Source organism: Lithobates pipiens, unplaced genomic scaffold (assembly GCF_037356315.1).
Source record: "Lithobates pipiens isolate NorthernLeopardFrog02 unplaced genomic scaffold, aLitPip1_a1.2 Scaffold_1, whole genome shotgun sequence".
Taxonomy (NCBI): domain Eukaryota; kingdom Metazoa; phylum Chordata; class Amphibia; order Anura; family Ranidae; genus Lithobates; species Lithobates pipiens.
Genome location: NW_027507685.1, coordinates 227,945,349 through 227,968,730, shown reverse-complemented (window position 1 = coordinate 227,968,730; position 23,382 = coordinate 227,945,349). Strand labels below are relative to the sequence as shown.

Sequence of the window (23,382 nt, the reverse complement as noted above, 5' to 3'; positions counted from 1 at the left end):
GATACAATTTGTTTGCATCTGCGTGTTTACGAGTGTATAGCAACAAGAAAATACATGCTTTGCCATGCATTTATTTTTCGAAAATGTAAGGTAATGTGTGTCATGTGTTACCATTGAGACTAAACTTGTATCTGCACAGCAACCAGCACAGAAGATGTGCGCTCTGCAGCACGTTTCGGAAAGATGCATTGCACTTGCCCCACCATTATGGTGACACAAGCATGATGTGCGTTTGCAGGGCATTCCTGGAATGTGCGGCAAATCATGCGGTTTCTGTGCGGGTTGTTACACATTCGGGAACACACAGATGTAAATACAGCCTGATTGTTAATGACACCCCAATCACGGTCAGCAGATGTGCGTTTTGCTGCGTGACAAAAATTGCTACTAATGCACCAAAACATGAACTGAACAAAACACGACAATCCAAGACTGGAAATGTTCTAGAGATACTTTGGGATGTTTGTTGTGCGGAGGGCAGCCTGTCCAAGTGACTGGGAAGACCAATGTGTGACCCAAAATAAAAGAGAGACGGATCCATCAAAGTGATAGGAATGATTATCAGTAAAGTCTCTGATGAGTTTGGTGGGGGGAAGTTGCGATCGTGTGATCCGGGGATTCCTTCTCCTTCTAGGGCGGAGCAATTGATAAATCTTTGATTTTAGACACAATTGAGTGTTGGGTGGAGTGACACTTGTTGGACATTTCTAGGATTGGGTTGTTATGTATTGTATGGTGTGTAGATCGCACACATTGTATGGTGTATTATACACTCAGTGTTGGACTTTCTCCTATGACATGTAGAAATCCTGAGAACTCTCCCAGTATCGGGGTGCAGGGAGCGGATCATACTGGGGGGTGAAGACTCGGTGGGACACGTGTGATGGAAGCAGTCACAGGAAGAGAAGATCTATAGAGGTGACTGATCTCTGAGGAGAACCCCGAGATCCTGGAGGAGTCACTGCGGGGGAGGGGAGATTATTCTTACATCACCCCAATACTTACCGATGTGACCGGACAGATCCCGACATCTACACACTGGAAGACTGGGATGGACAGACAGATCATCACTGATAGACAGATCCAGGCAGAGTCTCAGGAAAAGACCCTGTTGGGGGGATGAGAAGACACGCCCACTTCACTAAACCCCACCCACTTCTGGGCCAAGGACTCTCCAGGCTGTATTGGGTCCTATTAGAAGGTGTGGGTGTGGTTTCAGGTGTGAGTGGGTGTGGTTATCAGAGAGGTGGGAGGAGTGTGTGATGAGGTAGGAGGTGCTGTGTATACTAGTGATGGGAAGTCCGGATCTTTTAACTGAATCGGTTCATTTCGAACTACTCAGTGAAATGAACGGATTCAATGAACCGATTCTTCGGTTCACTTGCTGAGTCTACTGACAAGCAAGTGAAGTGAAGCTCTGACTCAACCTCCTTAAATGATTAGAATCAAAAGAATGATTCTTCTCAGAAGGTTGGCAGCTCCTGGGGAGGTTTACTTGTATTTAGTTCCTTGCTACAATCACAATCCTATTATTCTGTCAGACCACAATTTGTCAGATCAGCTGCGTCATCAATTTTGGTGACACATAAAGCTGTGAAAATGAAAAGCGGATTTTTGTGCATGTGATGGGCCAACTACACAGTTAACATTGCTAGACATCAGATTTTTCTGTTCTCTTTAGAGTGCATGCACAGGAAAAATGATTGTATTTTACTTCCGCGTGCAGGCGAAGTATCCACGGTAGTAAAATCCAATCGTTAGGCTCCTTTCACACTTGTGCGACTTGAAAGTCATGTAATTTTTGCCACGATTTTTACCGTGACTTTGATGCGATTTTGATGTGACTTGAAGGAATACTTATGTAATCTTGAGGTCTCTGTCTCAAGTCGCATCAAAATCGGACCAAAGTAGTGCAGTAACTACTTTGAAGTCGCTGTGACTGGAAGACCCACAGATATGAACGGTACTCATTGCAAATCTTGGGGTACGACTTGTCATGTGACTTTGTATCCCAAGTTGCATGATAAGTCACACAAGTGTAAAAGGAGCCTCATTATGCACTGTAAAGACTACGGACAAATCTGATGGCTAGCAATCTTACCTGTGAAGTTGGCCCATCAGAGTGCAGAAAATACACACAAAAACATGCTTTTCATTTACACAACTGTTTGTGCATCACCGAAAGTTGCAATATTGGCTGCTCCTATAGATTGCTTGATCTGACAGAACACCTGCTACCCAGGTTACTGAGCACAATCCTATACTCATATAATCATATACCAGACCCCATATGCAATAAAGAGAACCTGTCACTTCAACAAACTATCACATAGGGGCTTGTTAAGTGAAAAAATAAAATAAAAACTAAAACCATCCCCACCAACCCTGATATCTGCATGTGAATAAATGTGTGTAGGGCACGTGTACATAGGCGATAATTGCTTCACACGTGAGGTGTCACCACAAACGCTAGAGTGACTGCAATAATTCTAGAAATATAATTCATGGTTAATGAATGTACTGTACAGGCTTTTAAATTGTCATCCATTGAGAATTTAACACTTTCCTTCCTTTTTGATCAATATGATCAGAGTTATAATCAATTGGATGATAGGGAAATGTGTTAGAACCAGGAGACACCACCAGTAGTTCTTTCAGTGTACTGTGTTCTAAAAACTGATAGGATTCTTTCCCTCGGTGTTCTGTGCACTCCTGACTCTTGTTTTCAGTTTGTATCCAGTTCCTGAGTGTCGCTGTGCTGTGAGGCAGCTGATTGGTTGCAGGGAGGGGCGGAGCTCTCTCACTCTAGGATCATATTACCACTGCCAGCTCTGCTATGTACTGAGTGCAGTGAAATGTTTCAAACGAATCAGTTCCCTCAGATGAACCGATTCAAAAGAACGATTCGTTCATGAACTGGACATCACTAGTGTATACAGATAGAATGTATAGAGAGTATACAGAGGATGTATATAATACAATGTATATATATAGTGTGCGCTCACCTCTCCTCTCCAGATCTTCTCTCCCATTGTTGATGTATTTCTTCAGCCATTCTATACAGATATTCTCCAGATAATTCTTGTGTATCTCCCCCTCTCTCTCCTCCGGACTGTTCAATCTCTGTGTGGTGATCTGAGCCTCATTCATGGTCGGGATATAGATCCCTCTCTGTGTGTCCAGATACATGAAATCTCTCCCATCATATCCGAACTGTATATACCCCTCAGTGGTGCCGTCATCTCTCAGCTCACAGCCGTACATCAGCTGGAAGGAATGGATCCCTGCAGAGAGAAGAGGAAGATGTGACCTGGGATCAGAGGAAGTGATGTGTGTAATATGTGATCACATGACATGTATAGCGTGTATAGTACAGCCACTGAGCATCACTCTGTATATTTCTACACTCACCATCCCCCTAATCATCTGTAGAGTGGGGAGAACTACAAGTCCCAGCAATCCCCCCTCAGACACATCCTGAGGAGCAGAGGAAGAGGGATCCGCCATCCTGCTCCCCCCTACCGCTGTGTACAATCACCCCGGGGTGGAGACTGGAGAGATAATCCGCCTGAGGAAACCGGGTCACATGACGGGAACAACCAATAGGAATGGCGACAAAACACATCATGGGAGAAATCTGTACAGCTAGATCGCTAAGAAGCTGCTGATCACTGATTGGACGCTCTGAGCTGTCAATCACCCCTACATCCAATGAAAGGTCTTCATCCAACTTATTAGCTAAACCAATCAAACACCAAGTCTGTCAGAGAGACGAGGACCGTTCCATCCTATGGGGGAGGGGGGGGGGGGTGAATCCATTATACAACACTGAGAAATGATCATATTATACAGATAAATGATCAGTCCTGAGAAGAGAAGTGACGGAGTCTGTGCCGACCAGAAAAGGTCATACCGAGTGTATACTGTCAGTGCACACAGAGTTCAGGAAATACAAACTTCATTCCAATCCTACAGAGATCACTGAGGACTTTATATAGGAATGAGGAGAGGAGAGGAGAGGAGAGGAGATTGTGTGTTCATAGACAAGCCAATCCCTCATCACACATATTCCTCCGTTCTGTACTCAGGAAATCCCCCCTCCCCCCCATCCTCTGCTGGATTATAGAACACAACTACCCGATATCTTCTATATCTGTCATCCTCATCCTCAGTCTGATCTGATGATGTCACAAGTCATGGAGGCGGAGTAATGCTCATCTCCTGGCCACTTACCTCTGTACAGTAACAGGATCCTCCACACAGCACTGGCCACTTACCTCTGTACAGAGACAGGATCCTCCACACAGCACTGGCCACTTACCTCTGTACAGTGACAGGATCCTCCACACAGCACAGCTCCAACTGCTGGGGAACTACAAATCCCATCCCTGCCCCACACTCAATGAGGGAAGAAAGTCACCAGGGAGATGGCAATGCCTGCTGGGACTTGTAGTTCTACTGCAGCTGGAGATCTGCTGTTCTCCTATCACTGATATAAAGGAAATGTCTGCTGTCACTGGGATTCCCTGTATTTTTTCAATATGTTCAGGTGTTTTTAACTAGCCTTGCAGGAAATGTCATTCTTGAATGTGTCCGCTGTAATATGTTTTGTACTGGGATTCCTGTCTGCTGGGATCTGTTTATGCAATAACTGTCCTGCGCAGCTGAAGGGTTTTACTAGAACAGGACCTGTTATCCCGGTGTAATAAAATTTCCTGCGACCTGTGAAATTCGCTCACCCCGTCACTTCCGGTGCGGCTCGTCACTGTAACAGCTGACGGCGGGCCTTTAGAGCCCATTCACACAGGGGCAACACGACTTGTAGGCGACTTGAGTCAGGCTACTTGGACACGACTTGACAGCGGCGACTTGGGACGACTTCAAAACGACTTGTGATGACTTCAAGCGCGACTTGGGACGACTTACAAGTCGCCCCAGGCCAGGCGACTTTTGCCGCGGCCAAGCAGAGAATGAGCTCAAGGGAAACTCCACGGCAAATTTCTGAAAAAAATTTGGCGTGGGTTCCCCCTCTGAGAGCATACCAGGCCCTTAGGTCTGGTATGGATTCCAAGGGGTACCCCCTACGCCGAAAAAACGGCGTGGGGGTCCCCCCAGACCCTTATCCGAGCACGCTACCCGGCCGGCCAGGAAAGGGGGTGGGGACGAGCGGGCGGCCCCCCCCCTCCTGAGCCGTACCAGGCCGCGTGCCCTCAACATGGGGGGGTGCCTTGGGGGAGGGGGGGGCGTGCGGCCCCCCCACCCCAAAGCACCTTGTCCCCATGTCGATGAGGACAAGGGCCTCTTCCCGACAACCCTGGCCGTTGGTTGTCGGGGTCTGCGGGCGGGGGGCTTATCGGAATCCGGGAGCCCCCTTTAATAAGGGGGCCCCCGGATACCGGCCCCCCACCCTATGTGAATGAGTAGGGGGTACAATGTACCCCTACCCATTCACCTGTGAAATAAAGTACAAAAAAAAAACACAACACAGGGAAAAAATATTTTATTGCACAGCTCCGGGGGTCTTCCGTCTTCGGGGGTCTTGTCCCCCTCTTCGGTTCTTCTGCCGGGCCACCGCGCCTTCTTATAGCTCTTTTGCAGGCGGTGGCCCGGTCTTCTGTCGCCGTCTTCCGTTCTTCTGCCGCCGCCTTCGGTTCTTCTGCCGGGCCACCGCGCCTTCTTATAGCTCTTTTACAGGCGGTGGCCCGGTCTTCCGTCGCCGCCGCCGCCTTCCGTTCTTCTCCTTCTTCTTCTCCTGGAGATGTTGACTCGACGAGCTCTCCGGCCACAATGCCAGGGACGCGCTCCGCTGCCTCTTATATAGGGACAATGGGGCGGTGTCACATGGGTTGATGTCACATGGGTTGGTCACATGGGTTGATGTCACATGGTGACCCCGCCCCCTTACCATGTGACATCAACCCATGTGACCAACCCATGTGACATCAACCCATGTGACACCGCCCCATTGTCCCTATATAAGAGGCAGCGGAGCGCGTCCCTGGCATTGTGGCCGGAGAGCTCGTCGAGTCAACATCTCCAGGAGAAGAAGAAGGAGAAGAACGGAAGGCGGCGGCGGCGGCGGCGACGGAAGACCGGGCCACCGCCTGTAAAAGAGCTATAAGAAGGCGCGGTGGCCCGGCAGAAGAACCGAAGGCGGCGGCAGAAGAACGGAAGACGGCGACAGAAGACCGGGCCACCGCCTGCAAAAGAGCTATAAGAAGGCGCGGTGGCCCGGCAGAAGAACCGAAGAGGGGGACAAGACCCCCGAAGACGGAAGACCCCCGGAGCTGTGCAATAAAATATTTTTTCCCTGTGTTGTGTTTTTTTTTGTACTTTATTTCACAGGTGAATGGGTAGGGGTACATTGTACCCCATACTCATTCACATAGGGTGGGGGGCCGGTATCCGGGGGCCCCCTTATTAAAGGGGGCTCCCGGATTCCGATAAGCCCCCCGCCCGCAGACCCCGACAACCAACGGCCAGGGTTGTCGGGAAGAGGCCCTTGTCCTCATCGACATGGGGACAAGGTGCTTTGGGGTGGGGGGGGCCGCACGCCCCCCCTCCCCCAAGGCACCCCCCCATGTTGAGGGCACGCGGCCTGGTACGGCTCAGGAGGGGGGGGCTGCCCGCTCGTCCCCACCCCCTTTCCTGGCCGGCCGGGTAGCGTGCTCGGATAAGGGTCTGGTGTGGATCTGGGGGGGACCCCCACGCCGTTTTTTCGGCGTAGGGGGTTCCCCTTGGAATCCATACCAGACCTAAGGGCCTGGTATGCTCTCGGAGGGGGATCTCACGCCAATTTTTTTTCAGAAATTTGGCGTGGAGTTCCCTCTTGAGAGCTGATAATTCTGTCAAAGTCGCCTCCGTATAGACGGAGATCCGACTTGGAGGCGACCTCCATTGAAATCAATGGGTACCGGTCGCCTACAAGTCGGATAGAAGTAGTACAGGAACCTTTTTTGAAGTCGGAGCGACTTCAGTAGTGTGCATTAAGACGGCTCTCATTCACTTACATTGCTTTTTAAATGTTGTCTGACCTGAGGCGACCTGAGGCGACTAGGGGCGACCTGAAGTCGGATCAGGAGTTGCCCCTGTGTGAATGGGCTCTTACTGCGCATGTGTCAATCCCCTGCCATTAACAGCGCATGCGCTGTAGATTTAGGCTTCATGCACACGAGACGCAGATGCAAACGCTGCTGGACACATGTTGAAACCGGCGTTTAGAAACGCGCGTTTTGCCGCGATTTTTACCGCGATTTAGCAGCGTTTTACCGCGTTTTACCGCGTTTGCGTCTAGAAGCGTTTAGTTAAGCTAACATCATAGACCTTCCCCAGCTCAAAAATTAACTATTTCAGCAATTTTGTGAGACCAGAGTGAGTAGCAGCAGCTGTGAGAGCTGCAGTGTACTTGTATTTAGCGTGTCACTTGCCACGGCACCTGCCACAAGTTGTGGATTGTCCACTTGCCACGTGACTTGCCACATCACCTGCCACGTCACTTGCCATGTCATCTGCCACAAGTTGTGGATTGTCCAACTGCCACGTCACCTGCCACAAGTTGTGGATTGTCCACTTGCCACGTGACTTGCCACATCACCTGCCACGTCACTTGCCACGTCACCTGCCATAAGTTTTGGATTGTCCACTTGCCACGTCACTTGCCACAAGTTGGGGATTGTCCACTTGCCACATCACCTGCCACGTCACCTGCCACAAGTTGTGGATTGTCCACTTGCCACGTCACTTGCCACATCACCTGCCACGTCACTTGCCATGAGATGTGGATTGTCCACTTTCCACGTCATCTGCCATGCCACCTGCCACAAGCTGTGGATTGTCCACTTGCCACATCACCAGCCACATCACCTGCCACAAGTTGTGGATTGTCCACTTGCCACGTGACTTGCCACATCACCTGCCACGTCACTTGCCACATCACCTGCCACAAGTTGTGGATTGTCTACTTGCCACGTCACTTGCCACATCACCTGCCACGTCACTTGCCACGTCACCTGCCACAAGTTGTGGATTGTCCACTTGCCACATCACCTGCCATGTCACCTACCACAAGTTGTGGATTGTCCACTTGCCACGTCACTTGCCACATCACCTGCCACGTCACTTGCCATGAGATGTGGATTGTCCACTTGCCACTTCACTTGCCACGTCACCTGCCACGTCACTTGCCACATCACCTGCCACAAGTTTTGGATTGTCCACTTGCCACGTCACTTGCCACATCACCTGCCACGTCACTTGCCACGAGATGTGGATTGTCCACTTGCCACGTCACCTGCCACGTCACCTGCCACGTCACCTGCCACGTCACTTGCCACAAGTTTTGGATTGTCCACTTGCCACGTCAGCTGCCACGTCACTTGCCACAAGATGTGGATTGTCCACTTGTCACATCACCTGCCACATCACCTGCCATGTCACCTGCCACGAGATGTGGATTGTCCACTTGCCACGTCACTTGCCACGTCACCTGCCACAAGTTTTGGATTGTACACTTGCCACGTCACTTGCCACGTCACTTGCCACAAGATGTGGATTGTCCACTTGTCACATCACCTGCCACATCACTTGCCACATCACTTGCCACATCACCTGCCACGTCACCTGCCACAAGTTGTGGATTGTCCACTTGCCACATCACTTGCCACATCACCTGCCACGTCACTTGCCACAAGATGTGGATTGTCCACTTTCCACGTCACCTGCCATGCCACCTGCCACAAGTTGTGGATTGTCCACTTACCACGTCACCAGCCACATCACCTGCCACAAGTTGTGGATTGTCCACTTGCCACACCACTTTCCACGTCACCTGCCACGTCACCTGCCACAAGTTTTGGATTGTACACTTGCCACGTCACTTGCCACGTCAGCTGCCACGTCACTTGCCACAAGATGTGGATTGTCCACTTGTCACATCACCTGCCACATCACTTGCCACATCACCTGCCATGTCCCCTGCCACAAGTTGTGGATTGTCCACTTGCCACGTCACTTGCCACATCACCTGCCACGTCACTTGCCACGAGATGTGGATTGTTCACTTGCCACGTCACTTGCCACGTCACCTGCCACAAGTTTTGGATTGTCCACTTGCCACGTCACTTGCCACGTCAGCTGCCACGTCACTTGCCACAAGATGTGGATTGTTCACTTGTCACATCACCTGCCACGTCACCTGCCACAAGTTGTGGATTATCCACTTGCCACGTCACTTGCCACGTCACCTGCCACGTCACTTGCCACGTCACCTGCCACAAGTTTTGGATTGTCCACTTGCCACGTCACCTGCCACGTCACTTGCCACGTCACCTGCCACAAGTTTTGGATTGTCCACTTGCCACGTCACTTGCCACGTCAGCTGCCACATCACTTGCCACAAGATGTGGATTGTCCACTTGTCACATCACCTGCCACGTCACCTGCCACAAGTTGTGGATTGTCCACTTGCCACGTCACTTGCCACATCACCTGCCATGTCACTTGCCACGAGATGTGGATTGTCCACTTGCCACGTCACTTGCCACGTCACCTGCCACGTCACTTGCCACGTCACCTGCCACAAGTTTTGGATTGTCCACTTGCCACGTCACTTGCCACGTCACCTGCCACGTCACTTGCCTCGAGATGTGGATTGTCCACTTGCCATGTCACTTGCCACGTCACCTGCCATGTCACTTGCCACGTCACCTGCCACAAGTTTTGGATTGTACACTTGCCACGTCACTTGCCACGTCAGCTGCCACGTCACTTGCCACAAGATGTGGATTGTCCACTTGTCACATCACCTGCCACATCACTTGCCACATCACCTGCCACGTCACCTGCCACAGGTTGTGGATTGTCCACTTGCCACGTCACTTTCCACATCACCTGCCATGTCACTTGCCACAAGATGTGGATTGTCCACTTTCCACGTCACCTGCCATGCCACCTGCCACAAGTTGTGGATTGTTCACTTACCACGTCACCAGCCACATCACCTGCCACAAGTTGTGGATTGTCCACTTGCCACACCACTTTCCACATCACCTGCCACAAGTTGTGGATTGTCCACTTGCCACATCACTTTCCACGTCACCTGCCACGTCACCTGCCACAAGTTGTGGATTGTCCACTTTCCACGTCACTTGCCACTTCACCTGCCACGTCACTTGCCACAAGTTGTGGATTGTCCACTTGCCACATCACTTGCCACCTGCCATGTCACTTGCCACAAGTTGTGGATTGTCCACTTGCCACGTCACTTGCCACCTGCCATGTCACTTGCCACAAGTTGTGGATTGTCCACTTGCAATTGTTTAAAATATTTTTCTAATGGTTTTTCATCATTTGCAATCATTTTTGAGATTTTTAATGTAAAAAAAAAGGTCACCTTTAAAAACGCATATAAACGCAAACGCGGCTAAACGCGGTAGCGGCGTTTTGCTGCGTTTACCGCGTTTTGCCGCGTTTTGCGTCTGAAACGTGGAAATTTTTGCTTCTGAACGCATTTTTTTGCTTCTGGAAAAACGAGATTAAACGCAACTGCATAAAAACGGAAAAAAACGAGACTGTGTGCATGGACACATAGGATAACATTGAATGAGTTCAGGGGCAGTTGAAAAAACTGTCCAACTGCATCTGAACACGCGTTTAACTGCGTCTCGTGTGCATGAGGCCTTATTCTCACGGTGGAGAAAAATTATAGCCTCGAGTGGGCGGAGACTTGCGGGTGGGCGGGCGGAGCTGAACAGATGGTGAGAACGTCCCCGCCCACCCCAAGATTTTCTTCACTGGTCAAGAAAAATCATGGCTTCAAGCTGTGTTAGACCAAAATTATAGACTCAAGCGCCCCTCCATCTTGCTACACCCCACACTCGTCCACACAAAGGATACACTGAGAAGGGTGAAAACGGACATGAGAGGGCAAAAGTTGTATTTGGGTGAATGGGAGGATTATATCCTGAGGGGGGGAGGGGAGGAAGGTAAGTGACAAACTCACCTTACAATGGAGAGGATACTCGGCTCCACCGGTGACCCCACACCCCAGAATATGGAGGCCAGTGACCCCACACCCCAGAATATGGAGGCTGGCTCCAGCGGTGACCCCACAGTGCAGAATATGGGGGCCGGTGACCCCACACCCCAGAATATGGAGGCCGGCTCCAGCGGTGACCCCATAGTGCAGAATATGGGGGCCGGTGACCCCACAGTGCAGAATATGGAGGCCGGTGACCCCACACCCCAGAGTATGGAGGCCAGTGACCCCACACCCCAGAATATGGAGGCCGGCTCCAGCGGTGACCCCACACCCCAGAATATGGAGGCTGGTGACCCCAGAATATGGAGGCCGGTGACCCCACACCCCAGAATATGGAGGCCGGTGACCCCACACCCCAGAATTTGGAGGCCAGCTCCACCGGTGACCCCACACCCCAGAATATGGAGGCCAGTGACCCCATACCCCAGAATATGGAGGCCGGCTCCAGCGGTGACCCCATAGTGCAGAATATGGGGGCCGGTGACCCCACACACCAGAATATGGAGGCCGGCTCCAGCGGTGACCCCATAGTGCAGAATATGGGGGCCGGTGACCCCACAGTGCAGAATATGGAGGCCGGTGACCCCACACCCCAGAATATGGAGGCCAGTGACCCCACACCCCAGAATATGGAGGCCAGCTCCACCGGTGACCCCACACCCCAGAATATGGAGGCCAGTGACCCCATACCCCAGAATATGGAGGCTGGCTCCAGCGGTGACCCCATAGTGCAGAATATGGGGGCCGGTGACCCCACACACCAGAATATGGAGGCCGGCTCCAGCGGTGACCCCATAGTGCAGAATATGGGGGCCGGTGACCCCACAGTGCAGAATATGGAGGCCGGTGACCCCACACCCCAGAATATGGAGGCCAGTGACCCCACACACCAGAATATGGAGGCCAGCTCCACCGGTGACCCCACACCCCAGAATATGGAGGCCAGTGACCCCATACCCCAGAATATGGAGGCCGGCTCCAGCGGTGACCCCATAGTGCAGAATATGGGGGCCGGTGACCCCACACACCAGAATATGGAGGCCGGCTCCAGCGGTGACCCCATAGTGCAGAATATGGGGGCTGGTGACCCCACACACCAGAATATGGAGGCCGGTGACCCCACACCCCAGAATATGGAGGCCAGTGACCCCACACCCCAGAATATGGAGGCCAGCTCCAGCGGTGACCCCATAGTGCAGAATATGGGGGGCCGGTGACCCCACAGTGCAGAATATGGAGGCCGGTGACCCCACACCCCAGAATATGGAGGCCAGTGACCCCACACCCCAGAATATGGAGGCCGGCTCCACCGGTGACCCCACACCCCAGAATATGGAGGCCAGCTCCACCGGTGACCCCACAGCCCAGAATATGGAGGCTGGTGACCCCACAGCCCAAAATATGGAGGCCGTTGACCCTACACCCCAGAATATGGAGGCCGGCTCCACGGGTGACCCCACAGCCCACAATATGGAGGCCAGCTCCACCGGTGACCACACAGCCCAGAATATGGAGGCCGGCTTCACCGGGGCCCCACATCCCATAATATGGAGGCCGGACTCAGCGGTGACCCCACACCCCAGAATATGGAGGCCGGACTCATCAGTGACCCCACACCCCAGAATATGGAGTCCGGACTCATCAGTGACCCCAAAATATGCAGGCTGATCTCACTGGTGACCCCACATTCCAGAATATGGAGGCCGGGCTTACTGGTGATCCTGGAATATGGAGGCTGATCTCACTGGTGACCCCACACCCCAGAATATGGAGTCCGGACTCATCGGTGACCCCAGAATATGGTAGGTGGAGCCACACTCACTCTTCTAGGGGTTCACTAGGTCTTGCAGGTTTACATGCCATCACTCACCCTTAGGAGTCCCTCCTGCCACGTCTCTACCAGGTGCTGGTCTGTGAGCGTCTATTAATGGGTAGCAATGTGGCTGGGACCGGGTGACAAGGCTGCAGAGAACAATATACAGGGGCCCCCGATCCATAGACGGGTGGAATCCCCATATACAAGGCTGCCCCCCCCCCAAAGTGTCCACCAACTCAGGGGTCCCCAGCCTCAGGTGGAGGACAATGCCAACTTCTCTTGTCTAGTTTCAGGTATGGGGGAGAAGATGGGACTTCCGGGCTCAGGATGTGTCTAACAGGAGAAGAACAAAGAAAAGGATGGGGGGTGATGACACATGGCATGGAGAGGATGGGGGATGATGACACATGGCATGAAGAGGATGGGGGATGATGACACATGGCATGAAGAGGATGGGGGATAACGGATGGCACATGGCATGGAGAGGATGGGGGGTGATGGCGCATGGCATGGAGAGGATGGGGGATGATGGCGCATGGCATGGAGAGGATGGGGGATAACGGATGGCACACGGCATGGAGAAGATGGGGAATAACGGATGGCACACGGCATATAGAGGATGGGGGATGATGGCACATGGCATGGAGAGGATGGGGGATGATGGCACATGGCATGGAGAGGATGGGGGATGATGGCACATGGCACGGAGAGGATGGGGGATGATGGCACATGGCATGGACAAGATGGTGATAACCATTGTTAGGTTGAACTGGTGTCTGTGTCCAGCTGGGTAGATACCTCTCTTAATCCTGGGGACCATCCCTCCTCTCTCCTCATCCTGGAGACCATTCCTCCTCTCTCCTCATCCTGGAGACCCTTTCTTGTCTCTATTCATCCTGGAGAACCTTCCTCCTCTCCCCTCATCCTGAGGACAATTCCTCTTCTCTCCCGATCCTGGGGGACCCTTCCTCCTCTCTCCTCATCCTGGAGACCATTCCTTCTCTCCTAATCCTGAGGACCATTCTTCCTCTCTGTTCATTCTGGGGAACGTTCCTCCTCTCCTCATCCTGGAGACCATTCCTCCTTTTTCCTCATCCTGGGAATCAATCCTGGGGACTATTCCTCCTCTTTCCTCATACTGAGGACCATTCCTCCTCTCGCTTCATCCAGGGGACCATTCCTCCTCTCCTCATCCTGGAGACCATTCCTCCTTTTTCCTCATCCTGGGGACCATTCCTCCTCTCCCCTCATCCTAAGCACCATTCCTCCTCTCCCCTCATCCTGGAGACCCTTTCTTGTCTCTATTTATCCTGGAGAACCTTCCTCTTCTCTCCTCATCCTGGAGACCATTCCTCCTCTCTCCTCATCCTGGAGACCCTTTCTTGTGTCTCTTCATCCTGGAGAACCTTCCTCCTCTCCCCTCATCCTGATGACAATTCCTCTTCTCTCCTGGTCCTGGGGGACCCTTCCTCCTCTCTCCTCATCCTCGGGGCCATTCCTCCTCTCTCCTCATCCTGGGGGCAATTCCTCCTCTCTCCTCATCCTGGGGGCAATTCCTCCTCTCTCCTCATCCAGGATCCTTGTCTCCAGGATGAGGAGAGAGGAGGAATTGTCTCCAGGATGAGAAGAGAGGAGGAATTGTCTCCAGGATGAGGAGAGAGGAGGAATTGTCTCCAGGATGAGAAGAGAGGAGGAATTGTCTCCAGGATGAGGAGAGAGGAGGAATTGTCTCCAGGATGAGAAGAGAGGAGGAATTGTCTCCAGGATGAGAAGAGAGGAGGAATTGTCTCCAGGATGAGAAGAGAGGAGGAATTGTCTCCAGGATGAGAAGAGAGGAGGAATTGTCTCCAGGATGAGGAGAGAGGAGGAATTGTCTCCAGGATGAGGAGAGAGGAGGAATTGTCTCCAGGATGAGAAGAGAGGAGGAATTGTCTCCAGGATGAGGAGAGAGGAGGAATTGTCTCCAGGATGAGGAGAGAGGAGGAATTGTCTCCAGGATGAGGAGAGAGGAGGAATTGTCCCCAGGATGAGGAGAGATGAGGAATGGTGTCCAGGATGAGGAGTAGGAATGGTCCTCAGGGTGAGAAGAGGAGAGGAGGAATGGTCCCCAGCATGAGGAGTAGGAATGGTCCTCAGGGTGAGAAGAGAGGAGGAATGGTCCCCAGCATGAGGAGAGAGGATGAATGGTTCCCTCGAAGAGGCAAGAGGAGTTATGTTCCCCAGGATGAGGAGAGGAGGAACGGTCCCCAGGATGAAGCGAGAGGAGGAACGGTCCCGAGGATGAAGCGAGAGGAGGAACGGTCCCCAGGATGAAGCGAGAGGAGGAATAGTCCCCAGGATGAAGCGAGAGGAGGAATGGTCCCCAAGATGAAGCAAAAGGAGGAATGGTCCTCAGGATGAAGCGAGAGGAGGAATGCTCCCCAGGATGAGAAGAGAGGAGGAATGGTGCTCAGGATGAGGGGAGAGGAGGAATGGTCCCCAGGATGAGGAAAAAGGAGGAATGGTCTCCAGGATGAGGAAAGGAGGAATGGTCCCCTGGATGAAGCGAGAGGAGGAACGGTCCCAAGGATGAAGTGAGAGGAGGAATGGTCCTCAGTATGAGGAAAGAGGAGGAATAGTCCCCAGGATTGATTCCCAGGATGAGGAAAAAGGAGGAATGGTCTCCAGGATGAGGAGAGGAGGAACGGTCCCCAGGATGAACAGAGAGGAAGAATGGTCCTCAGGATTAGGAGAGAAGGAATGGTCTCCAGGATGAGGAGAGAGGAGGAAGGGTCCCCCAGGATCAGGAGAGAAGAGGAATTGTCCTCAGGATGAGGGGAGAGGAGGAAGGTTCTCCAGGACGAATAGAGACAAGAAAGGGTCTCCAGGATGAGGAGAGAGGAGGAATGGTCTCCAGGATGAGGAGAGAAGAAGAAGAGGAAGGTTCTCCAGGATGAATAGAGACAAGAAAGGGTCTCCAGGATGAGGAGAGAGGAGGAATGGTCTCCAGGATGAGGAGAGAAGAAGAAGAGGAAGGTTCTCCAGGATGAATAGAGACAAGAAAGGGTCTCCAGGATGAGGAGAGAGGAGGAATGGTCTCCAGGATGAAGAGAGAGGAGGAATGGTTCCCAGGATGAAGAGTGAGGAGGAATGGTTCCCAGGATGAAGAGTGAGGAGGAATGGTCTCCAGGATGAAGAATGAGGAATGGAGGAATGGTCTCCAGGATGAAGAATGAGGAACGGAGGAATGGTCTCCAGGATGAGGAGAGAGGAGGAATGGTCTCCAGGATGAGGAGAGAGGAGGAATGGTCTCCAGGATGAGGAGAGAGGAGGACTGGTCTCCAGGATGAGGAGAGAGGAGGGATGGTCCCCAGGATTAAGAGAGGTATCTCCCCAGCTGGACACAGACACCAGTTCAACCTAACAATGGTTATCCCCATCTTGTCCATGCCATGTGCCATCATCCCCCATCCTCTCCGTGCCATGTGCCATCATCCCCCATCCTCTCCGTGCCATGTACAATCACCCCCCATCCTCTCCATGCCATGTGCCATCATCCCCCATCCTCTCCATGCCATGTGCCATCATCCCCCATCCTCTCCATGCCATGTACAATCACCCCCCATCCTCTCCATGCCATGTGCCATCATCCCCCATCCTCTCCATGCCATGTGCCATCATCCCCCATCCTCTCCATGCCATGTGCCATCATCCCCCATCCTCTCCATGCCATGTGCCATCATCCCCCATCCTTTATATGCCGTGTGCCATCCGTTATCCCCCATCTTCTCCATGCTGTGTGCCATCCGTTATCCCCCATCCTCTCCATGCCATGTGCCATCATCCCCCATCCTCTCCATGCCATGTGCCATCCGTTATCCCCCATCTTCTCCATGCTGTGTGCCATCCGTTATCCCCCATCCTCTCCATGCCATGCGCCATCATCCCCCATCCTCTCCATGCCATGCGCCATCATCCCCCATCCTCTCCATGCCATGTGCCATCCGTTATCCCCCATCCTCTTCATGCCATGTGTCATCATCCCCCATCCTCTTCATGCCATGTGTCATCATCCCCCATCCTCTCCATGCCATGTGTCATCACCCCCCATCCTTTTCTTTGTTCTTCTCCTGTTAGACACATCCTGAGCCCGGAAGTCCCATCTTCTCCCCCATACCTGAAACTAGACAAGAGAAGTTGGCATTGTCCTCCACCTGAGGCTGGGGACCCCTGAGTTGGTGGACACTTTGGGGGGGGCAGCCTTGTATATGGGGATTCCACCAGTCTATGGATCGGGGGCCCCTGTATATTGTTCTCTGCAGCCTTGTCACCCGGTCCCAGCCACATTGCTACCCATTAATAGACGCTCACAGACCAGCACCTGGTAGAGACGTGGCAGGAGGGACTCCTAAGGGTGAGTGATGGCATGTAAACCTGCAAGACCTAGTGAACCCCTAGAAGAGTGAGTGTGGCTCCACCCACCATATTCTGGGGTCACCAATGAGTCCGGACTCCATATTCTGGGGTGTGGGGTCACCAGTGAGATCAGCCTCCATATTCCAGGATCACCAGTAAGCCCGGCCTCCATATTCTGGAATGTGGGGTCACTAGTGAGATCAGCCTGCATATTTTGGGGTCACTGATGAGTCCGGACTCCATATTCTGGGGTGTGGGGTCACTGATGAGTCCAGCCTCCATATTCGGGGGTGTGGGGTCACCGCTGAGTCCGGCCTCCATATTATGGGATGTGGGGCCCCGGTGAAGCCGGCCTCCATATTCTGGGCTGTGTGGTCACCGGTGGAGCTGGCCTCCATATTGTGGGCTGTGGGGTCACCCGTGGAGCCGGCCTCCATATTCTGGGGTGTAGGGTCAACGGCCTCCATATTTTGGGTTGTGGGGTCACCAGCCTCCATATTCTGGGCTGTGGGGTCACCGGTGGAGCTGGCCTCCATATTCTGGGGTGTGGGGTCACCGGTGGAGCCGGCCTCCATATTCTGGGGTGTGGGGTCACTGGCCTCCATATTCTGGGGTGTGGGGTCACCGGCCTCCATATTCTGCACTGTGGGGTCACCGGCCCCCATATTCTGCACTATGGGGTCACCGCTGGAGCCGGCCTCCATATTCTTGGGTGTGGGGTCACTGGCCTCCATATTCTGGGGTGTGGGGTCACCGGCCTCCATATTCTGCACTGTGGGGTCACCGGCCCCCATATTCTGCACTATGGGGTCACCGCTGGAGCCGGCCTCCATATTCTGGGGTGTGGGGTCACTGGCCTCCATATTCTGGGGTGTGGGGTCACCGGCCTCCATATTCTGGTGTGTGGGGTCACCGGCCCCCATATTCTGCACTATGGGGTCACCGCTGGAGCCGGCCTCCATATTCTGGTGTGTGGGGTCACTGGCCCCCATATTCTGCACTATGGGGTCACCGCTGGAGCCGGTCTCCATATTCTGGGGTATGGGGTCACTGGCCTCCATATTCTGGGGTGTGGGGTCACCGGTGGAGCTGGCCTCCATATTCTGGGGTGTGGGGTCACTGGCCTCCATATTCTGGGGTGTGGGGTCACCGGCCTCCATATTCTGCACTGTGGGGTCACCGGCCCCCATATTCTGCACTATGGGGTCACCGCTGGAGCCGGCCTCCATATTCTGGTGTGTGGGGTCACCGGCCCCCATATTCTGCACTATGGGGTCACCGCTGGAGCCGGCCTCCATATTCTGGGGTATGGGGTCACTGGCCTCCATATTCTGGGGTGTGGGGTCACCGGTGGAGCTGGCCTCCATATTCTGGGGTGTGGGGTCACCGGCCTCCATATTCTGGGGTGTGGGGTCACCGGTGGAGCCGAGTATCCTCTCCATTGTAAGGTGAGTTTGTCACTTACCTTCCTCCCCTCCCCCCCTCAGGATATAATCCTCCCATTCACCCAAATACAACTTTTGCCCTCTCATGTCCGTTTTCACCCTTCTCAGTGTATCCTTTGTGCGGACGAGTGTGGGGTGTAGCAAGATGGAGGGGCGCTTGAGTCTATAATTTTGGTCTAACACAGCTTGAAGCCATGATTTTTCTTGACCAGTGAAGAAAATCGCAAGTCTCCGCCCACTCGAGGCTATAATTTTTCTCCACCGTGAGAATAAATCTACAGCGCATGCGCTGTTAATGGCAGGGGATTGACACATGCGCAGTAAAGGCCCGCCGTCAGCTGTTACAGTGACGGAGCCTCACCGGAAGTGACGGGGTGAGCGAATTTCACAGGTCGCAGGAAATTTTATTACACCGGATCACATCCATCACTATTCATAGGGAGATCTGTATTGTAGAAGGAGCAGAACATACATTGGAGGACACTTCATCTGAATGGTCAGACTTCATGGAAACCTCAACTCAGGGGAATATGGCGGCTGCCATTACTGACCTCCTGAGCATACCATCTGCCTGGCTGTCACTGGGCTCAGTGCTTTCTCAGTCCCTGACCTGGAAGAAGCATGCAGCAAGTGAAGTGAGACTTTCTAATATGCAAACTTATTCTGGGTGAGTGATATATATATCATATGAGCACCATTGGATCAGCATGAAAGCCAGGCAATCAGCATTTTCTAAAGTAAATCACACAGAATACACAGCAGTCTGAGGGGAAAACCGCAGAGCTCCATCCTGAGTGCAGTAGGGGGCGGTGTGGTGCACAATTTGGTGCATCAAACAACTTCCCTTTTATTCATCGCTGAACTTTATTTGAAGTGGACAAATGTACACTTCATTCATGTCACTGTTAAGCAGCTTGTGATGCGATCCTGTACAGTGACATGCGATCCTGTACAGCGACATGCGATCCTGTACAGCGACATGCAATCCTGTACAGCGACATGCGATCCTGTACAGCGACATGCAATCCTGTACAGTGACATGCAATCCTGTACAGCGACATGCGATCCTCTACAGTGACATGCAATCCTGTACAGCGACATGCAATCCTGTACAGCGACATGCGATCCTCTACAGTGACATGCAATCCTGTACAGCGACATGCGATCCTCTACAGTGACATGCAATCCTGTACAGTGACATGCAATCCTGTACAGCGACATGCAATCCTGTACAGCGACATGCGATCCTGTACAGCGACATGCGATCCTGTACAGTGCAGTGTAATAAAATACAGCATGCCTGCATTTTATCACAGCCCACTGCAGCACAGCTCTGGGGTTCATTATAGTGTGAATGAGGTTCACAGGCAACAATTGTGTTGTGTGTCATCTCACAATGCAGAAAACCTCCGATCACTGCACTGTGTGAGTCTAAAGATCAGAAATGCCGACATGTTTCTTATTGTAAATATCAGATATCGCAGCCTTAGGCTCGGGTCACACCGATGCAGTTTGCTTTTGATCTCTGCAGTGCTTTGTGGTGTGTTTTGCATTTTTGCACACACATTTTCAAAGCATTTTTCACAAGTTTTTTTTATTGCGTTTTGCATTTCTTATGCGTTTTTTTTGTAGAGCAGATAAAAAAATATGCACTACACGCTTTTCTGTAGCGTCTCAATCGAAGTTCACTGAACCACAAATGCAAAATTTTGCATTTAAAAAAGTCCTTGAACCTTTTCAAAAATGCAGCGACTGAAAAGCGCACAGATGTGATCGTGTCCCATAGGAATCCATGTTATATGGACTGTAGGGCGTTTCTGCAAAGAACACAGAGGTGTGACCCAGGCCTAGAGCCGGCCATAGACATGGGATGATCGTCACCCAATCGTTCTGTTAGTTGTCAGATTAATAAGCTTTATTGATCTAATAGGACGATTGTGTTCCCATAATAAGAATTCCATTCAATGGGGTCCGTGAGAACTGCATTGATCCCAATAATCCCGGGAAATGATCCTCACTGCGATTAGTAATTCATAGGATTGATCCCGGGATCACACTGAGCTGCGGGAATGAAATGGGGCGAGTTCAGCGATTTCATTCCCGCATGTCAGTCCGATGATTTCAGCGACATCTCTGCGTTTTCCTGCACAGATGTCCATTGAAATCACACCTGAAATCACCAAATGTAGCACAGAAAATACTTTTGGGAAGCGGTGCAGCACTGATTCGGAGGGTGTCATTGCCGGCAATAGCTGCCGATTTGGAATGCGATTTGACTTATCAATGTGAACCAGGGCTGAAGAGCATCTAATGAAGTCATCTGTGAGATGTCTGCTGTCCGTCTGTCACCTTCTCTTCATAGATCCGAATCCTAGTTTCCATCCATATCATCCGGGGGGGGGGGGGGGGAGGGGGCAGGGCCCGGGAAGCTCTATTATAGGGTCCCATTCACATCTGAATTACTGGCAGTCGTACAATTCTGCTACACTGGAAAATCGCACAAAAATGTGCAAAATGCATTTGGGAGCCATTATTCTTAATGATACTCCAAAAATTGGGCATTTTGTCACGTGAAATACGCTCCAAAAAAGATACAGAAGATACTTTGTCAGAACACAATAGCTTAGCGGGGGAGTTCGATGTACTAACATTAGACTGTTAGTACAGGATCTCCTCCTCAGCTCTTGAGGGTTTTTTTCATTTAGCCCGCTGGGTTTAACAATAAAACTGATAGTGTGCTCTTGACTTTATACTCGATGTGAGTGATATCTCACTAATCATGCTGATTTATAAAGATTGTGTGAACCCAGACTTAGCTAGAGTTTGCACTATGAAACCGCATAGGAATCACCTATGAATCACACAGGAATCACCTATGAATCGCACAGGAATCACCTATGAATCACACAGGAATCACCTATGAATCACACAGGAATCACCTATGAATCACACAGGAATCACCTATGAATCACACAGGAATCACCTATGAATGGCACAGGAATCACCTATGAATTGCACAGGAATCACCTATGAATCACACAGGAATCACCTATGAATCACACAGGAATCACCTATGAATCACACAGGAATCACCTATGAATGGCACAGGAATCACCTATGAATCACACAGGAATCACCTATGAATCACACAGGAATCACCTATGAATCACACAGGAATCACCTATGAATGGCACAGGAATCACCTATGAATTGCACAGGAATCACCTATGAATCACACAGGAATCACCTATGAATCACACAGGAATCACCTATGAATCGCACAGGGATGCACACTAAATTCTTGTGCAATTCACATGTGATTCAGTGCAGTGCGATTTGAGGCTGAAAATTGCACTACATCACACCAAAGTAATGCATGTACTACTGGAAACGCACTGCACCCGGATCACATAGTAGTTTTATACCGTGTGATCTGATGCAGACAAATGCACTGCGTTTGTGACCTGCGTTTGTGGTGTCATTATCATAGCACTGACACCCGCTGCAGATCACAAGGGCAGTGCAATCTGAACTCAGTGCGGGAAACGCAAATGGATTGCTGTTTTCTGAGCCACGTTCTGGTGTGAACCCGGATCTTATCACCCCCTTACTGAAAGCTGCACTAATATTCTTCATCAACTACCAAGAAATAGTTCTACATTATCATTTCTCCAAATCCATCCATTCCCAATCCATGCACAAGAAGCTATAATACAAATAAATATAGGGGGTTGGATTAAAAAAAAAATTGCTGTATGAATGTCACAAGCACAACCATCAAAGAATCCCTAATATGTGTGCTTTATGATCATCAGCTCCCCCTAGTGGCCATAATATAGCATTTTCCTGTTTGAGGTATTTCAGGAAAATACTGCATATCATGGACACTAAATGGAGCTGATGATCATAGGAACTAAACATATTACACACAATAATGAGGGATTATTTGTGATGGTTGTGCAAATGCTTGTGACATTTGGACAGCAGTTTAAAAAAAAATAGAATGTAAAGTGTTTAGGAAAAACATAAATTACAGAATATTTTCAACCATCCCTGGAATGTTGTTTTGCAGATACATTTGTCATATTAAGAAAAAAAAAGTCCTAATGTTTTATCGTGTATGGTCCAACTAAGATCAAAATAATAATAATAGGGCTAACACCCCTCCCCCCCCTACAGTCTTCAGATAAGAGATACTATACAATATGAATATACATAAGTATTATAAAGCAGGATGCAGACATGATGATCATCACAAATGGGATTCTTAAAGCGGTTGTAAACTTGACAAAAAAAATAAAAAATCTGGGCCCCGTCAAGTTTTTTGTCATAATGCGCTAGTATGCACCACAAACTTACCTTAGAAATGGCGCCCTCTAGTGTCGCGCTGTCACCACTGCGGAGGCTTCCATCTTCATCCAGTCTTCCTCCCGGGTTTGCGGGCTCCGGCCAATGAATGTCTGGGCTGTGATGTCACTCCTGCGCATGCGTGTGGTGCTCTACATTCCACAGCAAACTGTGTGTCTGTGAATGCAGAGTGTCACCGCACATGTGTAGATGATGTCATCGGCCATTGCCAATATCTCCTAAAGGGGGAACGTTTAGGAGATATTCAATGTACCTACAGGTGAGCCTGAGTGTAAGCACTGTGCACTCACAGGGTTACCTACCTCTTTATCTGTAAGTGT

The 23,382-nt window shown here is 51.2% G+C and overlaps 2 protein-coding genes across 7 annotated transcripts in view; both read right to left on the bottom strand.

Annotated features, from left to right (window-relative positions):
• LOC143984050 (class I histocompatibility antigen, F10 alpha chain-like) overlaps window positions 1–23,382 on the bottom strand; it is a 692,198-nt gene that overhangs the window by 591,519 nt on the left and 77,297 nt on the right. The gene's annotated exons all lie outside the window — the stretch shown is intronic.
• LOC143984059 (class I histocompatibility antigen, F10 alpha chain-like) overlaps window positions 1–23,382 on the bottom strand; it is a 682,453-nt gene that overhangs the window by 595,071 nt on the left and 64,000 nt on the right. For 4 of the 6 annotated variants that reach the window (XR_013274710.1, XR_013274709.1, XM_077484359.1 and 1 more), the window contains exon 3: window positions 3,006–3,284. The exons of the other annotated variants lie outside the window; for them this stretch is intronic. Coding sequence is in view for 2 of the 4 variants with exons in the window: in XM_077484359.1 (XP_077340485.1) it covers window positions 3,006–3,284 (279 nt within the window). In the remaining 2 variants the exon portion in view is untranslated. The remainder of the gene's footprint in view (window positions 1–3,005; window positions 3,285–23,382) is intronic. 6 annotated transcript variants of the gene reach the window in all.